This window comes from Rhipicephalus sanguineus, chromosome 1 (assembly GCF_013339695.2).
Source record: "Rhipicephalus sanguineus isolate Rsan-2018 chromosome 1, BIME_Rsan_1.4, whole genome shotgun sequence".
Taxonomy (NCBI): domain Eukaryota; kingdom Metazoa; phylum Arthropoda; class Arachnida; order Ixodida; family Ixodidae; genus Rhipicephalus; species Rhipicephalus sanguineus.
In genome coordinates this window covers 282,309,201-282,331,936 of record NC_051176.1, presented here as the reverse complement: position 1 = coordinate 282,331,936, position 22,736 = coordinate 282,309,201, and the positions used below count along the sequence as shown (strand labels likewise).

Here is a 22,736-nt window from a genome sequence, read left to right as displayed (position 1 = left end):
TATATATATTACATGCGCGAAATACTGACATAGTGAAGGACTTTGTCTTCCAAGTTTCCTTGTGCCCAAATTATTAAGGCGAAAGCCATATATGTGATATGTGTTCATGCGAATGTCACCTTGAACGAAAAGCTGGCGTTAGTAACGTGAGAGAAATGAAGCAAATAATAATCACGTGACCGCGTGAGCTGCGCATCCACTTCGTTTTTTTGCGGCGTTCGCGTGACTAAAAGAAATAAAAAAACGGCTTTCGCGGGATATGAAGTGGACACTAAAATAGCCATACAGGATGACTTCCGCCTTCGAGTCATCTTTAGGCGAATGCATAAGGGACCCTGTGAGCTTTTTCCTCATTTTTTCCCCCACTTAATATTCTGCAGTCGTATGTTGCTTCCTGTGTGATGCCATGCAGTATGAATGCTGTGCCCTGCATAACACGAGAACCAAAACACATTTTGTGAGAAATAATTATGTAACGACGTTCTCACGGCCTAATTATAGAGATAATGCTAGCCGACGAGGGGCGATGTAGGATGGCCACAGCTGTGAATAACCTTGAGAGGAAGACCTTGTTAGGATCCATCGGGGCTTAAAGGCTGGTCTATGGCCTCTTAATTATATATATATATATATATATATATATATATATATATATATATAACACAGAAAGCTGTAGCTGATCAGACGGCGTTGTCTCACCTATTGACATCGTTAACGACGCCACGGACACGCACTCAAACATGACAACGACGACACCAGGCGTGTGGTTTACGTCGGCCTGCCACTCAGCCCAGCTATCTACCGGGACCCATTCTCTACTGTAAGTTTACTTTGTCCTAAGAAAGCGGCGGGGGGAACAATCAGAATTACGCGCTTCCGTATAACGGCATCGGTGTTTTCCGGCGTTGTTGTGGTTCGCTCAGAGCTGCAAGAAAGATAAAAGTTAACAATAGTGAATATGTCATACGTAGACACCGTAAGGATCACATGAAAGATGCTGGCACGTTGTGTAAGCTCACATAAATGCACTAAAGACAGCTCGTCACATAGTGCGTACAAGACTGGGAAGTCATAGGCCCGTATTCACAAACGAAACTTATCCTTAACTTATGACTTAAGTAACCGATCAGCACTTAACGCGTTTCACAGACCAATCTTGTACTTAAGTGAAACTTAAATCGCCACTTAAGTACCGGAAAGTAAAGTACAGCTACTTGCTACCTTAAAAAGTTATCCTCAACTTATGACTTAAGTAACCAATCGGTACTTAACGCGTTTCACAGACCAATCTTGTACTTTAGGTAAACTTAAATCAGCACTTAAGTACCGGAAAGTAAAGTACAGCTACTGGCTACCTTAAGTGCTACTTTAGCAGTTTTTTCGTCAAACAACATGGCCGACCACTACGGCTGTGTCGCCTACTTCACCGATTATGCTGGCCGTGTGGAAGAAATTACGCAGGATGAAGCATATCGTTACGCGCCGCCGTTACGCCAAGTTCTCAGGGATCGGCACAATCCCATTGAAGTGTATAACGACGCGGGATTCCTGTCGCAATCGCTTTTCCAGGCTGGTGGTGCTACACCTGTTACAAATGCTGCCGCTGGGCATAAAGCACAACGAACGCGGTCAATCGGTTCCGCCACTGCATGCTGATGACATACGTGAAATATATATGAGAGCTGAGGTTGTTTCGCTTGCTTCATCAAACAGTTTTAGCCAGGCGTCCGCAGCAGCTTGGCAGACGCGGGCTTTGATGGCAGCTCGCGTGCGTAGAGCTGCTGCGGTCGCTTAACCACATACATTGGCAGCTTGCGTCTGCAGAACAGCTGTAGACGCCCGAATAAAGTGTGTAACGGAGCAAGTGAAAGACCTCACCTGTTATTTTTTTAATTATTGGTTCCTTTCACATGAAAACACTCCCGTTATTAAGAAAGAAGGGAACGCTCGCGGGCGCTCTGAAAATAAAAGAAGTTAGAGAAGAACGCCAAACGCTGAAAAGCAGAAAAAGAATCGAAGGAGCGAAACGCACGTATGGTCACAAAAGAACCGCTCGTATTGCATGCGATATCTCGGCACAGTAAACAAACTTGTAGACGACAAAATAAGCGCGAGTTGTGATGACCACTTTATAGCGAAGGCCGCTGAGTGGCGGCTGCTTGTTGTGTCTAGCCGAAGGCTTAAAACCGACAAAACCGACAAAAGTGAGAAATAATTTATTCCGCCTATTACGAAAAAGTACCTTTATAAAGACTAGAACATTTACGGGCAGTGTTCCGCGAAAGTTACAGCAATTTATTGGTGCTTCATTTAATGAAACAAGTGTGAAAACTTCTGTAGCCTCGTTCCCAGGAGCCATACTTACCCAGAAAAGTGGTACTTTCATAAGTGCTCCTTAAGTGTGGTTTTTGAAACTTTCCCCGCACTTAACTCAAAGTTATACTTTCCTCATACTTTCATAAGTGTAACTTATCGCGCAACGTTCGCTGGTTTTCTGATCAAACAAAATGGCTGACTATTCTAACAGTCTCGCCGACTTCGTGGATTTTGCTGGCCGGGTGGAGGAAATTATACAGGATGAAGCGTATCGCTTCGCGCCGCCGTTACGGCCAGTTCTCAGGGATCGGCAGAATCCTATAGAGGCATACAACGACGCGGAATTCCTGTCACGGTACCGCTTTTCCAAGCGAGCAGTGATACGCCTGCTGGAAATGCTGCCGCTGCACCCAAAGGACAACGAACGTGGTCACCCCGTGCCGCCACTGCTCCAGCTGCTCATCACGCTGCGATTCTACGGCGCCGGAAACTTTCAAGTTGTTACCGGAGACCTTGTTAACGTGTCTCAGGCGCGCGTGTCACGCATCAACGCACGCATATCAAGAATGATAGCCGACGCATTGTTCCCGCAGCTTGTGAGGTTGCCCAACGCCAGTGAAGCAGCCGTGGTAATGGAGGAATTTTATGCCATGGCGCGTTTCCCTGGTGTGAGCGGCTGCATAGACTGCACTCATGTGCCCATGAAAAATCCCGGTGGAGAAGACGCGGAGGTCTTTCGGAATCGTAAGGGCTACTTCTCAATCAATGTCCAGGTATGTTTATGGCTCTCCCGTTGACGTAAATTAGGGAAATACTCCAATAATTATCATGTTTATAGAAGTAGCAGTGCGACGTTGTAGGCATAACATAAATTTGTATCAATTTTCCCGAGCATTATATCTATTTCAGAGTGAAAAAAGATTCCTTCCTATTGCAGGCAATCACAGGGCCTCAGCTTCAATTTTTTGATTTGGTGGCCAGCTGGCCGGGTTCAGCTCACGACAGCCGGATATTTGACAATAGTTCGGCGAGAGTACAGTATGAGAGAGGGACTGTGCCTGGCATCCTACTTGGCGGCAAGGCGTATCCCTGCAGATCCTACTTGATGACCCCATTTAGGGACACAGGGACGAAAGACAGCCCTAAGCACAGGTGAAGTCAAGTTGGAGCAATCGTGGAGCAATACTATTGTGTATACAAATGCCTAAAATGCTAAAAAAATGCTTTGTTTAGGTACAACAAGTCTCTCTCACGGACTCGCTGCAGTGTCGAGAGGGCGTTTGGAGTGTGGAAGCGAAGGTTTCCATGCCTCGACATGACACTTCAGATAAAAACATCATCAGTTCCCATCATCATAACAGCTTGTGCCGCACTGCACAACTTCGGCCACCTCCTGAGAGAACCCGTCCCACCTCCACCACAAAGCCAGGTCATTCATGACAGCAGTTCACCGGCTACCATCTCATCTGCTCCGCCACCACCAGCAGCCATGCCACTTGTGCCAGACACAGCAGACGGATTCAGGATGAGGGAGCGCATAGTCGCGCAGTATTTCACTTAAACGAAATGAAACAACATAACAGGGATGTGACTTTATTCATACTGTTTTTCATAATGTCTAGCTGAAGCTTTAGCATTTGTGCCTTGGCCTTCTGATTCGCTATATTTAACCGAAAAAGCTCCAGTGCCTCACTTTGTTGCGCTCTTTTTTGTTTGTGTTCGATCCGCATAAATTTCAACCTCAATAAATGCTCTCGTTTCTTTTGCTCGCGGTCCTCTTTGATGGCATCCAGGCGGTGACCCAGTTCCATTGAGACAGCCGTTTGCCTCTGGCTGCCGCTGGTTGAAGTGCGTTTCGTGCCAGCTGGCACAGCGGCGCTGGCAGTTGCAGCTGAAGCGGCTCCGGAAGTTGTTGTGGGTGCTCCAGCTGCAGCCTCTGATAAGCTTGCACCACCGCCATAGCACGGTTTGCTCATTGCAGCATCCTGTACTTGGCCATGGGGACGTGAATGTATTGGTGATGACTCTTCCAGCGGACTGCTAGGCTCTTCCCATGAATAGGAGTCTGTTGCCCCGTCGTACATGTCTTGACAACCTGTAGAAAAAGTTCATATGGTCACACTGCTTGCCAATTCCTGCATAGCTACACCAAAGGTGTCGCATTGTTCTGAACACCATGCTGTGTATGTACACTCTACAGCCATGTAGTACCTAAAGTGCCCATTGTAACCATTTTATTTTTAAATATGTCACGTGGTGCAATCTACCTATATCTTCAAGGTTTGATGTTGCTTTGTTCATTCGTCACATTGTGATGCTCAATTACATGAGCCAGTAGAGGGTGGCAACACCGAAGCCTGACAAACACACCATTCAGAAAACGGCTAAAATACTGGACTCTGAAAATGCGTACGTGACAGTTGCAGCGTAATAAACGAAAAACATTTGTGTTACAAAAAAGTGAACTTAACAGACCTAAAACATGGGCAATGAAAAAAATACGAAGGAGCCATACCAGCGGACTCTTCCAGAGCCGTGTCTTGGGTCTGCGACAGCAGTGCAGCGACAGAAGGTGTGCACAGCTGGTTCGAGGACTGCGATCCCCCGGGCATAGCATCATGCCGGCTGCGGTCGCTGTCGCAGGGGTTGGGCAGACGAACAGCCATGTGTGAAGCGATGTCTCCTACGCGCTGCAGCTCGTCGGTCATTTCGCTTGACGCTGGTGTTCCGCCACCTGAAATGCAAAAAATCAAAGAAACGAATTGAGTGAGACTTCAAAAGAAAGTTTTTTTAAATGCGAAGCATTTCTTAGCGAACTTCGGCGACTTTGAGCGTATCTATCAATCTATCTATCTATCTAGCCGCCTACGACTTTGCGCTCTCCTGGCCGTATCGTTAAAGGGATTTATACCAAAATTGGTATGGCATAACATGACTGTATGGCAAACATGAATGACTGGTCATATCATGAAAATCATGACTAACTTGTCATGAAAACCATGATTTACACGCCATGGCCATAGTGCTCCTGAGGCCGTTTTCTGAACTTGATATATTCAAAAATTGCTACCATGGGACATTTCTGTATGACCAACACAAATGACAGGTGGTAATATTAAAATCATAACCTGCATGTCATGTAGAACATCATTTACATATGCCACGCTCATGGCGTGCTGAAGGCCGTTCGCTAGCTTGATATACACCAAAATTTGTACTGCACGACGTGACTGTATGATGAACACAAATGACAGGTCTTGACATGTGAATAATGACATGCATATTATATACAGCATTATTTGCTTCTTGCTGACTGCTTCGCATTACATCGATTCCCACAGTGCGTGGGAGCTGCCGGTTTTTTTCAAGCACAGCATAATGAGCAAACGTTAAACGAACGCACAAGACGCACGAAATGAATGTGCAAACGCAGCGATGCATATAGTGCGCAGCGGATTTACTGCCGCAACTCGCACTCTTCCTTGTACCTAGCACAAGTGTTAGAAAACGCAACCATGATTGCAGACGCTGTGACAATAGTAAGGAGCGCGAGCGCTGCCTATTTTCGCGAGTTCAGCCGAGGCCGGACTTCAGAGACGCGCTGGCGTTCCTTCTTATTACCCAAAGACAAGGAATGCTACCTAAAGAGAAGGAATGCCAGTGCGTCTCTAAAGTCAAGCTGCGCTTCAAGTCATCGCGGTAAATTTCCGAACGCTGCACAATGCCCTAATGCAGGATATGTCACTAATAATATCGTAATATCAATCAGACCAATGCTTACCTGTCGCAAACCGTTCCCGCACGTCTTCAGCGTTCCTCCTTCGCCACTTGTCTTTCATGTTTTCCCAACATTTCTTGAGCTGGGTCCATTTGCGCGGCGTGACGTTGTGGCGGCTGTTAAACTCATCTTCAATCTTTTTCCAGGAGTCGCGCTTCCGACTCGCGGACGCCGCGTCGGTCCTCTTGTTTTCGACGACGCTGCGGTGGCGTGAGAGCAGGTCCAACAACACAGCGCGTTATTCCTCGGAGAAGTTGATTTTTTTCTTCTCCATCGCCAAGACAAAGAAAAAATATTGCACACACACACCGTGAAGAAATGCTTAACGTCCCCGAAGCACAGCGAAACTGTAAGCCACCGTACGTAGCGAACACAACGTAACTGTTGCGACGGTGAGAGGTAACAGCTGACTGGGGTATCACTGGGCTATAACTGGGGGTCACTATAGGCCATTGTGGCCAGATAAGTCCGAAAAAAAAGCGCAAAAATATAAATACCTGTTTTCTTTACTGAGCACTGTGTGCATGTTATCACTGAATCTTTTCTTTCCACATTATTTCGATGCAAAAGTTAATAATTTGCAAATAAATAGATCGTACACGTCAATAATTTATGTAGCCTCAACACCATGCGACATACTTGTCCCGAAAAGTGCTACTTCGGAAAGTAATACTTAAGTGTCGTTCAAGAAACACTTTTCTGAAACTTTCCTTATACTTGCACTTTTCTTACACTTACTGTACCTCCACTTAAGTATCGTTTGTGAATACGGCCCATAGAAACCCACATAATGCTCTGTCAAATCAAACACAGACAGTTCACATCGCACGACACAGACAAATAATTTTTATCCTCTCAGGAAACTTGTGGAGCGCTGCCTTGGTAATGTAATAAGCGGATGGCTGGTAATTTGCATGCCATATCAGCGATACTTGCGTAATCAGAAAAAAAAAAAACCTCCAGTGTACCGTTAAGTGCAAACAACAGGTCAAGTAGTCTCATGATTTTGTCATATCGGTCTGAGTCATTTTCTCTAGAAATCCTTTAGCTTTGATTGACCGATGTTCTAGCACCACAAAATCCAGCAGTCTGCTGTAATACGCTCTTTTTGACAATCCTTGGACCTATTATGAGGTCATCGCTTTCCTCAAGCCGCAGTGTCAGACCTTCTGTCTCAAGAAAGTAAGGACTACAAAACATCTAGTCACCGCCCTTCAACAGTTCCCAATGGAGGCTCTGAGCTTTTGCGCATGCTGGCTTCGGCGCACTTGCCTGTCCTCAACACTGAACAGCGGATGGGCGTCGACGATGTCATGCTCTTCAGTACCCCAGTACCCAAGTGGGTACCTTGCTTTTATTTTTTTTATTAATTCGTAGGCAACCAGCTAAAATACTTATGCTCGCTATAATGTCTGATGCGTGCTGACATGAATGGATGTTGTTTAAGTGCAATTTATATAAACGACCTGTGTGATATCCCATGTTCTCCCAAGTTAATAATGTATGCTGATGACACTAACATATTCTTCAGCGGCACATCCATTCTAGAGCTTGAACACCAGGTTAATAACTACCTACAAAAGTTGTCCGCGTATCTTAGTTTGAATAAACTGCAACTAAATGTTAGTAAAACGAAATACATTGTGTTTGCCCCACCTAATAAGCCGCGTAACTATAGTTCGACTGTTTTATTTGAGGGCAAAGAGATAGAGCAAGTCACCAGCCAGAAGTTTCTAGGTGTATGGTTTTCCGAAGGCTTGACATGGAACACACATATAGAAAAACTAACGGTAGAACTCAGTAAAACCGTTGGATGTTTATATAAGCTCAGCCCAGTCTTACCAAAGTGGTTACAACTAGAATTATGCTCTTTTCTACTCTAAAATGACATACGGTATCTTGGTATGGGGTACTACTACACGAAAAAACTATCAAACATTACTAGCTCTTCAAAAAAGAGTTTTGCGAGCATTCGAGCAGTACCGTGGTATTATTAAGGACTTGAAAACTATGCCACTCTTTGAAAAATACGTAATACTAACGGTAACAAAACTGTATCACTTCAAACTTCTGCAATGGGTGAAACAAAACAAGCCACAGTGTCTTGAGAACCCGCCTGACAATACGCATTATACCATGCGTCAGCAACGCCAGAAAATCCCAGCATTAAGGACAAATTATGGCAAGCAACACGTTCAGTATCAAATACCCACAATGTTATATCGTTTACACGGTCTCATAGATGTCAATTCCATACCTTCGAACACCATTATCAAGTCCATCCTAATGAACCATGATATTGAGTATGCTTATTAAAGTTCCTATGCTTGATTTGTTACATCCTATCTATCAATTTGAGTTATGTGTTGTAGTTTCTTTTCTTATGCTTTATTTAACATTCGTGTATTGATGAAGTTTCTTTTGAGATGAAGGTTTTGTGATGAAGTTCTTTTGTTATGTTTTCTCTGAAATTGTGTAACAAGAACATGCTAAATATTGTTGTGTTATTGTTTTATTTCTGAAAATATCTGCGACAGAGTGAGATGTTCAGCGGCCTGCGTGCCAAACTGTATTTAGGAGCAGAGGCCCCATGTCAGGCTATATAGCCTTTAGCCTCTGCTCCCGATCCTGTAAGAATTCAGGACAAATAAACTTCAATTCAATTCAATTCAATTCAATTCAATTATTGTTGCCAGCTTTTGCAAAAATTGACATCAATTTTATGTGCACTATTGCATCGTCACAGACGGCGAAAAGCGCCCATAAAATGTCTTTCGAATGCTACAAGTTCGCACGATAATCTAGGATGCACTTTCAACGCGCGAGCTTACGACATTTTACAACGGCACCTGTGTGTTTCGGTCAATAACAACGGTTTTCTCGACAAAGAATCTGGAGAGAGGGCTACTTTCTGCATGTGCAAGGAGGTCCTGAATATGGCATCTGTGATATCAGAATTTTGGGACTCTTCGGGCTCATAACGTTTCATTTGGTGATGAGAACTGACTTTTGGAGCACCTATGTGCGCAGACAGTCTGAGGAATGTATGAGAACACAATTGTTATAAAGGCAAGGGGAAAAAGAGCACTCTTTATTTCGAACGACGATGCATGTGCGGCATGCAAAAGTCTGCGCAAAGTTCTTTCTGTGAGCCACACGACTCCAGGCTATTTTGTTGAAGGCAAGAGGAAATCGCGAAGCGTGAATCCCGATACCCGCGTAGGGAAAAGAAACAGAAAAAAAAAGGAAATACCCGTCCAACTTTTAACCGTTACCACATGAGTGCTGTAAGTCCCAAAGCACCGCGCTGAACGCGCCAGGTGGCAGGATTCCAGCGTGCAACTTCGTTCTCATACTTCTACCAGCTATTTTTTTTCTCTTCTTTTTGCTAAAACGTTCCACGCAACCAGGTAAGCAAACGGTGCGACCGCTTGGACGCAGCCAACGTTGTAGAGACAATGCGAACATGAATTGCTCTGCGCAGACCTTTTAGTGCGGCTTCGCAACAATCATCGTACCATTAAACATGCAGATAGGGCGCACAATAAGGGATATATTGTGGCGCTGGAACGTTCGGCCAGCTGCTGCCAGGAACGCTTGTCGCATGAGTCGGGACCTTCTCTAGCACTCTGTGGCCTACAGGGCAAGGCGACGGCGCGGCACGATGCGCAAATGTTTGTATGGGCACTCAGTCGGTGCCAAGTGGCATAGAATAAACGCGCCGTAACTACTCCATAATTAGCATCATTACCACTTTTCACTTTTTTTTTTTACAGTACTGTTTACCAAGGTGCAGATGGCTTGCTTGCTTGCTTGCTTGTGCCCGTTTGTTGGCTCTTACCCACTACGGGGGATCGGCCATGAAACCGGCGGTTAATTTAATAATATTTTTTAAAGAATGAGGAATAAATAAATTGCCGCAGGAATAAACGAAATTTTAAGAATGACTAGTCGATATGGAATAAGGAGGAGAATAATACCACAATATGAGAAACAATTACCGAATGAATGAAAGGAATTCTGGAGTATCAAATTTTGTTAAGGGATAAGTTAGGTAGTGCCCAAGCGCGTCTTCTTCTTCTTCCCCTCCTTCTTCTTCTTTATGGCCGTGTCAAACAAAGAAACGAGCGCCGTCAAAATTCACTTTCTTCTTCATTATTATTATTATTATTATTATTATTATTATTATTATTATTTGATTTGGATACATAGAAAACACGATGACACGGAGGGAACAGGCTGACAACTGCCACCTAAAAGGGCACAACGCCTGCCTGCTCCTTCGGGAAGGAGGAAACAGTGGAAATGGGGAAAGAGGAAAGGAAGGAGAAAAAACACAAATAACACGCACTCTCGTCTATAACTCACTAAGGACCTAAAAACTTCATGTGTATATTTCACAAATTAATACTTCTTAAACCATGGTGTAATTACAGTGCTTCATTTATTCAAGTACTGTTTCGTTTTTACAGTCTTTTTATGACCGGAGGGCGAAAGTGTCCCTTCCGAAGCGCCCTTTTATTTGTTCTTTCTTTTCAGAATACATCGTTAATTTAATGCTCCCGTTTTCTGTAAATACGTGCAAATTGTGCATAGAGCGCTGTCTGTATGTTCGTGCGCGTGCGTGCCTGTGTGTGACTCTGAGCCCCAAGAATCAACAAAGCTTCTCACTTATGAGGCAGATTGCGCAATAATTCGGAGACTTATTAAACCTCAGAAGAAAGTAGCGTATGTTATTGAATCGCGAAACCAACAGCCCCGCCGTGTTTTGGGTAACAAATCACGAACGCACACGCTGTAATGTGGGTACGTGGTCTTGTCCAACGGTTATAGAACTTGCTTCTAGAAACGTTGGTATTGTCTACCGTTCCATGAGCATGAGATTTGTCCAGCTGAAGTCGAAATTCAGGAGCAATCTTTTTTTCTTGCCATGACGGCTAACGGGCAGCGGCAGAAGACGCTTCTGCATCATGGGCCGATGAAGGTCGACGCACAATTTACTCCACGCCACTCTTCGCAAATTCCCACATTGTTGACGTGTTCCAAGTTGAACAAAAACAGTGACGACGACAACTACAATTCAGGGCTGCGCGGCCAGCGATCCTATTCTATACATATACGGTGATCGGAACTTGTCGAGTGTAGTGGCGCTAGAGCTGTGCGCCCAGAACGCGAACGTCATGCAACTGTCGATGGTAGCTACTCGGGCATGGAGCTCGAAAAGTCTGCCTAATTACTTTGTAATTTCTCCGTATCCAGCGTCACCAGTGAACAATCTGAAAATGTCAAGCTTTCTTCTTTTCTCGCTCCCATGTACAACTAGATATGCAAATATTCTGGACAATGAATATAATTTCTGGCACTGTCGTGGCAAAGAAAGCTTTCAGAGTTTAATGCGTAGTCGTCAACCGGAAGGATAGACATTAAATGCGTTCCGGAATTTTAGGGGCACGCGATACCGACGCCTTTAAACGGTCATTCAACTCAGCGTTCAATGACACTTCGAAACGGGTCACGTAACAACGACTGCGCAATGTCCGACTGCCGCGCCACCTGAAATTTTGTGTACCAGTTGTCCTGAAACAATTTCTTGCGTGTTTGCATTTGTTCATAGGTATAGTATTATTAAACCGTTCTATCACAACCACTAAATATTTGTAATTAGCTCACACCTTACAGATCACATCGGTTTTCGGCGTGTGGCTCAAAGAAATAATTTCGCAAAATGTAACAGCTTTTTGTCCCCCCTTTTTGTTCTGTAAGTGTTTTCTCATTGATTAGTCGTCTTCGCTAATAATATAGTTGTATCCAGCGTCAGGACTGGCTCAAATTTTGTCTTACGAACACGTCTTAGCGTCTTTTTGCGAATACCGAGGGCACATGAACCAAATTCCCAAAGGTTTTCGTTTGTAAGTGTTTCTTACCGTCGGCCTGCTGCCATTGGCCGGCTGCCGTAAATAACACGCCCTATCGGAATTGGCTTGAATATGCCTTCATGAAAACATTTTAGCGCACGATAATTTTCTGAATATAGGGGACCAAAAGACTCCAGCGGATGCATTTTTATTTGTCCGGTGACTACGGAGGAAATTCCCATTGGCGCAAGGGTCAGAAGCTTTGCAACAGACCGGGCGTTTAACCCTGAGGGATACTGGGAGCACGCGCGTCCCATCGTAAAAAAAAAAAAGAAAAAAAGGGGGAAAAAAGTGGCGTCGCTTCAGAGGCGGAGTCAACGAAAGCCGCCACGCAACACTACGACCTTTGCACTGCTTCTCTGCGATATCCTCTTGTATCTGGCGATTTGGCACGACTCGTAAGTATATGGGCAGGAGAAATCTGTACAGCGAGTATTCGCGGAGTTGGCGAAATGCTGGCTTTGGGATATAAGGCGAAACTTGATAGTTCAGCGCTTGTGAAATGCAGAGAACACGCCGACAAAACGCGCTGAGCTGGCGTCGCCTGTCGTCAGGAGGACGCGAGGATCTATTTTGATAACCCGATGCATGAGTGTGCCGGCCTTGACGCGCAATGAGGGAAATAAAAACAAAGAGTGCAAGCCAAACCACTGTATGCAGTGGCCTTCCCGTCTTGATAAAAGTGAAAGTGAACCCAGTGTGCAAGGACTGCCCTTCGGAACGTTCATGCAAGCTTCGTAGTGTGAGGAACACAACAAATTAGTGAGAAAGGAGTGATAAAAAAAGCAAATCGCCACGCGGACCCGCGGTTCTCCGAGTGCTAATAAGGCTTCCTCTATCTCCATATCTGTGCTCGGCTCCACCAACCTCGCGCAGCGTGCGCTACACGCGTGACTCGAGGCGCACAACACTCGGACACAATTATCATATATTTTCAGCGAAAGTCACGTGTGACACAGAAAAAGATATATATTGAAAATTATTTTTTAAAAAAATTATGTAAGAAAGAATATTTAGCGTCGCAATTGTCTCGCTTAACATCTCCTTTATAGCGGCGTTTAGACGAATGCAACGAGGGGTGCATCGGACCCTTTACTTAAATGAACGACGGCAACGATCCAGCAAGGCGAATCGCATTGATGCGCCTTGAGGAGATATACTTCGAGGAAAGGTGTGTCGTTTCACGCAGTGCATGTGAACGCTGGCGTATCGCACCGAGAGAGAGAATAAAAGTGAGATTAATGGTGGTATACGGGCTTCGGTTCGTTTCGGAGGAAGGTAGATGCGCCACACGTAAACGATGCCGCATTGTATTGCCGTGAAGCGTAAGTAAATGTGATACAATACTTTCACATTCATATAAACGCTACTCACGATCACGAATCCCTGTGTTGCAGCCAGCGTAATAGTCAAAATAGACTCGCAGTTCCGTGTGGGGCCGTGAACCATGCAATGATGCCAAGTACGGAGCCACGGTGTACGGAGCTGAGCAGGTCACGCACACTTTCGTTCTTTGTTTTATCAGTTATTTTATCCGGGTACTTCTGTTTGAGGAGAACGTTTTTCATTTGCGCACAATTGGTATGGAAAGCTTCTTTGTTTGAGCATATGCGCTCAAACCTGTGCGCTTGACTTTACGGAATGCCCGTCTTACAGTGCCTCACATGACTCCTGTGAAAATAATGAGTGTCCGTTGAATTCCAGTAGATTTTGGAAACTGTTGCATTTTTAGAAATCGAGATGCTCACATCTAGAAAGTTTATGCTGTGACCTGAGTAGTTCTAGAAAATGAAATAGTGAGATGTACAGAACTAAAGTCCGTTATGAATTTATGAACGTCGGTGCTCTGTCTGCGCTCTGTAACAGAGCACAGACGTTACACACACACTGCACTATCAAGCAATAAACACTGGACTCCCCCACTACAGCGCGATAGATGTCTTGGCCTATATATCAAAGCAGTGCAACGCGATATCCTTCAAGCGTACAAACAACAAATGCCATTTCGCCACGATCTCTCTCTCTATCACACATTCACTCTCCCCTTGCAATACCTCCAACCTATAGATACCACAATTAAAACAATGCTTCCGTTGAAGGAAATACTTCCAGCGTTATCAACCTTTGTGTTTGCAGTAGGATAACGCTTCTTTGAAGTGTAAATTGTGATTCCAGCCAAATTAATTCATTGGCTCTGTCTTGCCAGTTACAGATAAAATGATTCCGACTCATTCGGAGTGCACTTTCGCGAAACATTCTGCATCAATTTATGTAGACCACTTCTGAGCAACTACCGAAAATTGTAGCTGCAGGTTTTTGCTTAATGGTTGTTAAAAACGGGGAAGAATACAAGGAAGTTCAGTTTCGCATGGACCTTTTGGTAACAAACACATACGCACACGCGAACGCACGCACGCGCACACACACACATATGCAAGTACCATGGAGCATTGGCCTCCATGTTAAAGGCGCATGGCTACAATTCATGTGTCCAGCCCAGACAGGATCAGAAATTTATGAGGGGCACTATGACACTATTTATGACGCCATTTATGAAGGACGATAGAACTTAGTGTGCCGCGGCGCTATAGTCAGTCGTGCACATTCATTTGCTCTACTATAGAAGCCACCTTTTTTTTACACATGCGCGTATTTCGAACGTGAAACCCTTCAGCTGCTGGTAAACGTCGGCTCTGCGTGGCCACGCTGTGAGCTGTTTTGTAGCAACAGCCCGCGCTGGACAGTGCGCCGATCGAGTTGGCTCCGCAAGAAAGAAATGATCAATGCGGATCAAGGCGGCCGTCACCGATGGTGGCGTTAATGAAACAAGGAAGTACGCATGCGAACTGCCTATAATAACCTCGTGTCCCCTACCTCCTCGCTTATCCATACCGAAACATTCTCGCTCTCCACGTGTCTGTGAATCACGCGGCCGAGGGCAGTGTACAAGCGCAAGGTCGTCGTATACCGGTCGGTGCTCGTTGGCTGTCCGCTGCTGAATAAAGAAATTAAATTGATTTTCCCACGATGTTATCTTACAGGAAACGACTGTCCCGAAATAGATCCTTCGCGAGGGCAACCGTGTGCGTGCGTCGGAAGACAATATTATCATTTCCATACTAACCATCGCGACGAACCATGTACGGGACTTGATCGCACTGGACGATATGCTGGGCGTTTTGGCCTTTTTACGTCTACGTGGGAGTAGGCGCGAAGACGATACCAAACAAGCAGGAAAAGATGGCCGTGGAAAAGATGCACGTTCAGGCTATAATGATTATCGCACAGGTCCCCAGCACAGGGTAGCCAGCCGGTCTGAGAACTGGCTAACCTCCCTGTCCTTCCGTTTTTGCTCTTCCTCCTCATCTTGTATAGTTAAGAGAAGCAGTTGGAGACCTGTGTTCCAATGGCTTGCCGGCTTAGGCATTCTTCCTAGCGAACGAGGCCGTGAGCTCTTTTATATGCCTGATATTCCTCTGTGACTTATACCAAATGCAAATTGAACTTCATACTGTGCTTTCGTACTCTTTAATGTGCTCCTGTGTGGAAGCCTCTCTCGGGGCCTCTAATGAATTTGCGCATTTTATTTTTCATGATGCCAAATATCTCGTAGTTCCACAGGAACATCTGCCGTTGTCACAAAAATGGCGAAAATGAGCAATAAAGGCTACATGTTCTTAGGTTTGATTATATGCCACCGCAACCTTGGACACTTCGCTAATGCAATACCTCTTTTTTTTTCTGTCAGAAGTGCCAGCCGCGCCTCTTCTTCCTGTTCTTTAGGTATTTCTAAATCTTTACAACATTGTTTACTTTGTATTTCATTATGCTCGTGATGACAAAATATATTTTGGTGCTTTCACTATGAAGTCACCTTTAGTTTCCTTCAGCAATTTATGCTTCTGCCGGTGTCTGCTCGTGTCGCAGAAATATAGTTGTTTTCATTCATTTACTCCCCGGTGATGTACCAGAAAATCTTATTTATTTATTTATTTATTTATTTATTTATTTATTTATTTATTTATTTATTTATTTATTTATTTGTGTGTGTGTGTGTGTGTGTGTGTGTGTGTGTGTGTGTGTGTGTGTGTGTGTGTGTGTGTGTGTGTGTGTGTGTGTGTGTGTGTGTGTGTGTGTGTGTGTGTGTGTGTGTGTGTGTAATTACGTGTGCGCGCACGCACATGTAATTACCTATCGGAGGCTCGCACAGCGCAAGTTGGTAACGCACAATTTCCTAGAGGCGTGGACGAAGCATAATTTCTCTAAACTGTTCTAGTACCTTCATTTGGTACTCTGCAGCGCCACCGTTTTCACCGTACAGCCGAGACAGCACCGATGATAACGCAAATATATGACGTAACGCTATACATTAATGAGTTCGTTCGCTTTTGCTTTATTAAAGCAAAGCTTCCTATGCCTTTTATACCACTTTTTGCCGGTGATGTCTGCCTCCTGTTAACAATACGTATGTATAACTGGGCATGCTTAACTTGATATGTGAACATTCCTGGTCAGTCGGCGAGAATGGGCGCCACTGGGCATGCAGGTGCCCGAACAGGCAAGCAGGGAAGAGGTTGGCAAAAGGAAATTGAAGATCACAGAAATTGATAATCACAGAAATCGGCACCAGAAGCCGACAAGTTCGAAGAAAGAAATAAAAGGAACGAAACCGGACCAGTGCGTGTTTTGAGCTATACATAGACGTGCTGCAAAGCGATTTCAAATTGTCAGTAACCAGCAATATATATATATATATATATATATATATATATATATATATATATATATATATATATATATATATATATATATATATATATATAATATATGTCATTCGTAACCGATTGCTGCGTTTGTGTGGGACCCAGTATGCGGGGATCCACATTTTCTCTTTCTTTCTAACGGCTCCCGGCGGGATCATCACCCTTGGGACGTAATCATGACATGTGCAGAACAAGCTCACTGCTCTATGTCAATTTTAAAACAGAAATTCAGAGTTATGGATTCGTATACTGTCACGTATTTATGCACAAAACGGACATGCAAGGGAACGACGTGCCTTTTCGTGCCTTCTTGCGTACGGTGTTGCAGGCCTGCTTTTTCGTTACGTGAAACACTAGCAACTTGCGGGATTTTCAGCCGCGTTCTGAGCTATGAATATTCTGCTCCATGCGGTGGTGTCAGGCCACGTCGGTTCAAGTGACCGCTCTGACGAGGTCAGAATTGTAGTGTGAAAACCTTAAAAGATTTATGTAAGGGCACCTAAGAGCGACACAAGGTGGCATTACTGTTGATTTATGACAAAAAGAGTTGACTTGGAAAATAGATGAGAGAAAATCAGATATTTTCTTTTTGTATTATATGCCTCTAATTCTGGTGCACTTGACTTCTGATTGGCGCGACGACATACCGTTCGTTTGTACTGCTTGTTGGTTTTCCACTGGCTTATTTTGAAGCTCTTGTTAGATAAGCGAGAAAGCTGATCTAATACAGGAAGAGAAAACGGGGCGCCACACGAGGAATTAATGGGCGCAACAGGCTCAGGGCAAGTACAACAGACTGCCTCTGTTTAGACACAAAAGGACAAAAAAAAAGCAGGACAAATGACACGCGCGATATTTGACCGAAACGTTGCCACCAGGGAGTGCCGAAGAAAGGTCGATGCGACCATGGAACGGCCGCCGTGTGGCAACGTGTAAGGTTGGCGCTTCGATGCGGACGAGCTGCGCGACCGAGCATTGCAGTGGAAAGTTTGAGGAAGGCCGTTTGTTCGCTTCAGGCCACGCGCAGATAGCCGACGTGTCTCGTTTCTTCAGCAGCGGGTTTCGGTGGTCCAGCAAGAGGCGGTGTCCGGGGTCCGTGACGCGGGTCACGTTGCAGCCGCGACAGCCGAAGCGGCGGAGGTGGCACTCTCGCTGCGGATGGGGGCTTCCATCTTGGAGTTGCGCCGTGCGGCCGCCATTGGCTGGCCGCGCAGAAGGTCATCTTCTCTCTCGCCGTCCCGATCGAGCGCGGCATATAAGGGAGCCGGCGGAGCGCCGAGCTGTTTGTTTCGGAGAGCAACTTGCCCAGCTAGCCTTGTCCCTTCGTAATTACTCTGGTCGCTAGTTGCAAGTCCAGACGCAAGCGAAATCAGCGCAGCGTCTCGAGCCGTGTGGCCGCCTGCCGTCCGCGTCGTTCTCCCCCTTGAGCCACCTGTTGATCCTCCTGAGTTGCCGGCCGTTCGCCGCTGACTGATCCCACGGAGACAACGGAGGTTCGGATGCGCAGCCAAGCCGTCGTCTTTGCAGTCATTGACCAGCTGCTGGAGACCATTCTCACTCGGCGTGGGAGCCGTTTGGGGAACAGTGGGAACGTGCTGGAGCTACAAGTGCTCACACAGTTGCACCACGTTCCTTGAGGTGAGCCACTCGGTGTATGTATAACTATAGCCGCCCAGTTGTTGTCGGTTGTTGAATAATTAGAGGAGGCACAACTCGCCTGGTGTTTCCTGACACTAATAGCCACCCGCTTTCTCCGCAGCTTAAGCTATTTTTAGAGAGTCACTTCGGAGGTTTCCTGCGCAAATAAGTGGCACTTTTGAGCTCCGATTGCTCCAACTTTTCCTTTACGATACACGGAGTAGTGCGGGACATTCTGTCCACTTAACATGGTGTCGTTGACAGATAACTGTGCATAGGACGCGCTAAACTTAACAGGTCGCAAAGATCAAAGGCATTTATTACTAGCAGCCTGCAGAAGTAACAAGCCGGATGCGAATACCGCCAGGCTCCGTTTGAGAACACTCCTCTTATAGTTTATTCTTAGTAACGTAGGATAACCGGTTCCGTCCGCATCTGAAAATAAATAACCGAGACGAGAAAACGGCCACGAGCACGCAGCGGGACAGCTGACGAAGACCACCTCGTGTAACGCGTGTTGATAAGCATTGGAACAGGCTCGGCTTATCTGCTGCGTTCTATTTACGCAGCGCGCATCGGCGGCTCAACCGGTGCCGATTGGTTCACACCGGCGGTATAGCAACGACCGGACCACTCTCCGCTGCTAGCGATATCGTCCCGAAACCTGAACGAAAAATCCGGTCTTGCACGACTGTTTAGAAAACAACGAAACGCACAGCGCAAATAAAACAACCTCGCTGCACTGGCACGGCAGCAGCCGCGCTGTAGGATAGCCTCTCGAACCGGCTGAAGGCGCCCTGGCAGAACGGATTCGATCAGCACAGAGCTTTTTTTATTATTATTTTCTTATGAGACATACTTTTGGGACATGCGGAAAAGAAAATTCGTTTGCTTGCCACAAGACTCGTTAATATTATGCATGCATCTTTCGTGCACAGTTAGGCTCTCTGTAAAATCTTCTTGAGTCAAGCCTCACTCTCTGTACTAGTAGGACAAGCATTGCTGTCAGACACATAATATCGTTCACCCCATCAGCATTTTGTGTTAATGCATTCATAGTTTTTCATCGTGGAGCGGAGATGCGTGGAAAGGACACTTGCATATAAAGAAGTACACATGAACGGGCCCCAAACTATCGACTCGGAATTATTATTGAAATGACAAACTTCAAATTTGTTGTTTCAACAAAAATCCTGAGTTGGTAGTTTGGCTGGGTTCGTGTGTACTTCTTTCATGGCTTAGTGTTCTTTTCGAGCATCACCACTTCGTGATGAGTTACCGACTCGCCCAACAGTCCAGCCCTCTGTAGTTGTATCATCACTTTAACCAATTATTAGGGATGCAGGTAACGCTTCCAATATAGGCCTTCGATGCAGAGAATTGGGGGAAGGGAAAGTTGGTTGCTTCTGCAACAGCAGGCTCAAACACTTGGCCATGTTTGCGCCTGATTCTGCGGATTGGATTTTGCCTTAGTCCTGACTGTAAAATCGGTTGCCTCTGTTTCTCGTGCAAAATGATTTCGTATTCTTTATCCTTAAAAGATTCCAGAGTTGCATTTTTTGCAGAGACCTTAGTTATAAGACTTTTTTCTTTAGTTTCTTTGTCCACATTTATGAAGACTCTGAATCATGCAATAAGAAGGAAAGCTGGAAAAAGGGAGGCGGGAGGAGAGTGCAATCTTGTTCGAAGATTATACGAACCGGCTGACAAACGGCGGTTTGAGTAGAGTATCCCATCATGAAAGCAGATCCACAAGTCTTTCCTTCAACGCATATTGGTGCTCTACTTTGGTAGCGCTGTCCTCTTGGGTAAAGCTGGGAGCTGGCCGGCTGCAAGAGCCGAATGGTGTCGCTAAGGTGGAATCTGGGCGCTTTCCTGAGAAGGATGCGTGCTGCGCCACCGGTTATTTTCTTTGCATTAAGTGAAGACTGCAGATACGCGCATTCAGGCATCACACCAGTGAGCGCAGTATAACGCATCGATCAAAGGCTCATGGTATAGCAGATTACACGTGGCTTGTTTCTTTTCTTCTGTTGTTTCTTTTTTCTTTGTTACTGGAGTTTTCTCGGGAACGGTAAACGACATTAAAGAAAAGGGTCGGGTTCCGCAATCAGCTTTCTAGCAACGCGTACGCATCAGGATTCGCTTAATGCGCGTATGTGCTAAACTGAAGTAAATTTAATTCGTTTCGCCTATCAACAATATTGTAAGTAGCGCGTTGCAGGCGCCCTTCCTCCATAGACGGATTCGCTAACTTGCCTCAGGATATGTGCCACTAATTCAAATGCCATCCAAATGTTACGGATGCCCTGAAGCCAGAGCCCTGACGTTACAAGAGAAGGACGAGCCTGCGTTGCAGCTGGCACATCGTCATGGCATGCGCTTGCAGCGCGTGACACGCGCCTGGCGAGTCAGCAGCGCTCGCGGCGTGACTCACGTATGTGTAGCTCATTTGCAGCTGCCGCCTGCCCCTTTAAAAGTTTCGCGCGTTTACAGCTCTCGGTAGTTTGCGCGCCGAGTTCGGGGCCCACAGTCTTGCGCGCTGTTGCCTTTTCTCCGCATGACTGAACCCAGTGTGTGCAGAGCCGTCGAGCGACCAACTGACGAGATTTCCTCCTCTTGTGCTCCCTTGCAGAATTGGCCCTTCCTAGAAGCCTAGGAATATTTGCCTTCTGTGAAGGCCCCCTTCGAACAACCATCCTCAGCTGTGCCACAGCGCTCGAAAGCTTCCCCGCCCGGACACCAGAGCAGAGGGAAACATGCGTCCCGGTGAAACCGTAGCGATCCCTGCCAGGTACGTAACCCCTCCACTCGCCACTCGGACGATTCGAGTGAAACCAGGTCATTGACAGAGTGACTTGCAAAGTACCAAAAGACGGAAATAATTAGTCGTTACCAATGAGATTGTGCACTTCCGTTCTACGTACTGTGCCGCTTGGGAGTTAACCGTCTATACATACAGTGCCAACTGAACCAGCAAATTATGCTCTCCCAAAAAGCACCGCTACATTGGGGAAACGCAACCTGTACGAGAGACGTAAGGTTTACTCAGCCTTTCTCTCTAGCGAGAATGCTGTTATCTTAGTGACGTGGAATCAATAACTAACAGGAGGTGCTAAACGAAATGAGTCGGTGCTCGGGATGATTTAGAACTAATACAATCGTGGATGCTTAAAGCTTCGGCTTCGGTTATGCGCTACTGAAGAAATATGCCGTAAACCATTAATGAGTCCTTGATAGCGATGATGGGCTTGCGTTTGGTCTCCCTTGACGCCAGTGTCACTCGTGTCTCTGCAGGAAGATGACCCTGGACACTGACAGCCAGAAAGGCTTCAAGGCCTTCAGCAAGGATCCGCAGCCGTCGTTCAAGAGCAACTACAGCAACGACCAGAAAAACCAGCAGACGAAGACTGACCAGCGGAACCCCTGGGGCCCCACATTCAGGGACCGCCAGCACTTTGTCGACATGCATTTCAACTAGCACCGACAAAGCCGCTCTTGGCTCAAGTACCGCTGCGGCTGCGATGCTGCCTGATTCGCCACGGGACGCTTTCGCCAAATACAAGATGAATCTGTGTGGGGAGGCTTCGACACTGCTGCGCACCTGGAGATGGTTGCTTCTTACTTAGTTTACTTCCTATTTACAAATTTACACAAGTCCTTTTGGAATCTCTGTTTTTTTTTTTAGGTGCTTAATGAATCGCGATAGAAAAAGAATAATAATGCTTTTAATGCCGCGTAAATAAAAAAAAAAAGCGGCGAATACTCATCATACGTGTGTCTCGTCATTGTGTCCTTTCTCTGATGCGCGCAAAGGCTTGGGCCTGACGCGCTAAAATGCATGGGTCCAAAATGATGGCTTCGGCCACAACAATCTCCCTCCTTCCTCATACTATACTGACCGATGTCCAAATGACGGCAGTCCACTGGATGCATACGGGGCGATCAGCAAGTTTATCACGCTTTTCTACTCTATAGTTCCCCTTTAACCCGGAACAAGGAACTAAGTCTGGCATTATGCAATGTACATCTACATATAGACCGCTGTGCATGTGTGTGCAGGGCGTACAGATGTAAGAGAGTGCTTGAAAAGAATGAATACTCGCAATAAAAAAAAATGTAGGATACACGATCAACATGCGCGATCATGTGACAAGGAACGTGAAGTTACGCTCGCGAGGTCGTGTCCTAACGCGCGAGGACAAGTTGTAGTAAATAAGCTACTATATAAAAAGAGCGGCATGACTTGCTTCAGGCGACGTATCTCTGAAGTACTCTAATGGGGCACGTTATATTCCGAAAAGGCGCGTGCAATCTGTTGATAAG

At 45.8% G+C, this 22,736-nt stretch overlaps 1 protein-coding gene and 1 long non-coding RNA gene across 11 annotated transcripts in view; both read left to right on the top strand.

Annotated features, from left to right (window-relative positions):
- Nucleotides 1-22,091, top strand: part of LOC125756879 (uncharacterized) — a 131,235-nt gene extending 109,144 nt beyond the window's left edge. For 8 of the 10 annotated variants that reach the window (XR_007414833.1, XR_007414828.1, XR_007414834.1 and 5 more), the window contains 4 exons: nucleotides 7,253-7,437; nucleotides 17,826-18,410; nucleotides 21,046-21,204; nucleotides 21,708-22,091. This is a non-coding gene — a long non-coding RNA (uncharacterized LOC125756879). The remainder of the gene's footprint in view (nucleotides 1-7,252; nucleotides 7,438-17,825; nucleotides 18,411-21,045; nucleotides 21,205-21,707) is intronic. The other 2 variants (XR_007414836.1, XR_007414835.1) reach the window with 1 other exon arrangement.
- On the top strand, nucleotides 2,458-3,913 carry LOC119379137 (putative nuclease HARBI1). Its single transcript, XM_037648326.2, has 3 exons — nucleotides 2,458-3,089; nucleotides 3,254-3,468; nucleotides 3,550-3,913. Exons 1-3 carry the CDS (start codon nucleotides 2,508-2,510, stop codon nucleotides 3,875-3,877), a joined length of 1,125 nt encoding a protein of 374 aa, XP_037504254.1. The 5' UTR covers nucleotides 2,458-2,507; the 3' UTR covers nucleotides 3,878-3,913.
- Nucleotides 22,092-22,736: the final 645 nt, after the last annotated feature.